The 1,794-nt window shown below is 37.1% G+C and overlaps 1 protein-coding gene across 1 annotated transcript in view; it reads right to left on the bottom strand.

The window, feature by feature from the left end:
• The window catches only part of LOC119837985 (shootin-1), a 14,192-nt gene that overhangs the window by 7,370 nt on the left and 5,028 nt on the right, over window positions 1-1,794 (bottom strand). Inside the window, exon 2 of the mRNA XM_038363795.1 lies at window positions 1,383-1,569. Coding sequence (XP_038219723.1) covers window positions 1,383-1,569 — 187 coding nt within the window. The remainder of the gene's footprint in view (window positions 1-1,382; window positions 1,570-1,794) is intronic.

Consider the following 1,794-nt stretch of genomic DNA (forward strand, 5'->3'; position numbering starts at 1 on the left):
AAAAAAAAAAAAAACAGAAAATCGAATCATCGAAACGTAATAGGGAGGTAACTTATTAACATCGCGCATCATAGGCCTATATATATATTCTTTGAACAAGATGGTTCTCAGAGTCACATAAAATTACATCGCCCACGATGCCCTCCCACTTTAATTGTGGGTCTATTACATTCTTAATGCAATTTGTAACGTTGTTCCACTGCAATTAGTCTCCGATTAAAGGAGATTTATTTGTGGTCATATCGATTAGAAATAAAACTAAAATAAATAGTTGAGACAGTTATGATCTGCCCTATGTTTATGCCATTTTTCCACTGCAGGGATACAGGACTCCAATGAGAGCTTAGGCCGAATATAATACATATTCCTCAAGGTCAAGTGCGAATTTTTGGACATGTGATGTTTCCTTAAAATGCATCATTAATTCAGGGACAATTTACAAAATTCACCGTTTAATCTTCAATTTCGTAATAATTTTGATTGAAGTTGCAATAGTATTTTACTATCAGTTGCCTACGACTATTACAAAATTTACGTTTTTGAAGTCACTCCATAGAAGAAAGTGGTGGTTTTATAATAAGAAATCTATATTAAAATATTCTTACATTTTTTATTCCTTTAATTAGCGTAGGTGCAGGTGCACACACGAAAACGCAAGGGTGCTAAAAGGGTTGCTATGGCAACTAAGGGAATACAAATAAAATTTTGCGCAAGACAAATTGTTTGTAAACAGTCACCATGGCAACGATAACCGTATCATAAGTCGACATTCGAAAATAAATTTATGAACATCCTACTAATATCATAAACGCAATAGTATGTAAGTGTGGACGGATGGATGTATGTATGGATGTTTTCTGCTCTTTCATGCGAAATATTAGCGTATCGTGAATCAGATTAGAATAGTTGAATTTTATAATATTTACACATTAGAGGAATCATAGTATATGACAATATATCCTATATTGTCATATACTATGATTCCTCTTATTCAATACAATCTACAGTTTCACATATTTATTTATTTATTCATATTATATCAAAGTACATATTTTTTAGTACGACCTCAAGTTTTAGCTACCAAATATCAACCAAAATTATTCTATAGACAGCTTTGACTCGAAAGAGCACGTTCCGTAGAAAATTTCTGATAAATCAGACCTCGGCAAATAAAAAAAACATAAAAAAGTTAAGCCGGGCGGAGCGAGCACTTAGTTAATTATCTCTATCGATATATTACTTTTTATTGTATGTTAGTTTGTCACTGAAATCTTGCTAAACGACTGGACCGATTTTGATGGATTTTGTGTCTTAAGATGGATTGAAAGAACGGTTTATAGTAACATCGAACCGAGATAGAAGTTAGAAGAAACATCTCTCACTTGTGCATAACCCCCGCGTCGATCTCATGCTGGTTCTTCAGCTGCTGGTACTCCTGGAACAGTTTCTCGGAGACCAGCCGCAGCCGGTTCAGCTCCCTCTCCCGGTCGCCAAGCTCGCTGTCCAGGTGGTTCCGCTCTTCGAGCAGGATATTGTATCGGCGTTGCAGGTCATCGTGCTCCCGTCGCGCTGGGGGGTGAATGGTCTTTTAGAATTATGTTCAGACTACTGAATAACTAATTACAAACATATATACAAAAAAAAACTAATTTAAATAATAAGTTTCATTGTGCCGAGTACGCTTCGGCACGAATTGGGCCAGCTCGCACCGGGGATGTACCACACCGCCACAGAAAACCGGCGTGAAATAGTGGCATGCCACTGTGTTTCGTACGGTGAGTGGGGGAGCCGGAG

This window comes from Zerene cesonia, chromosome 29 (genome assembly GCF_012273895.1).
Source record: "Zerene cesonia ecotype Mississippi chromosome 29, Zerene_cesonia_1.1, whole genome shotgun sequence".
Lineage (NCBI taxonomy): Eukaryota > Metazoa > Arthropoda > Insecta > Lepidoptera > Pieridae > Zerene > Zerene cesonia.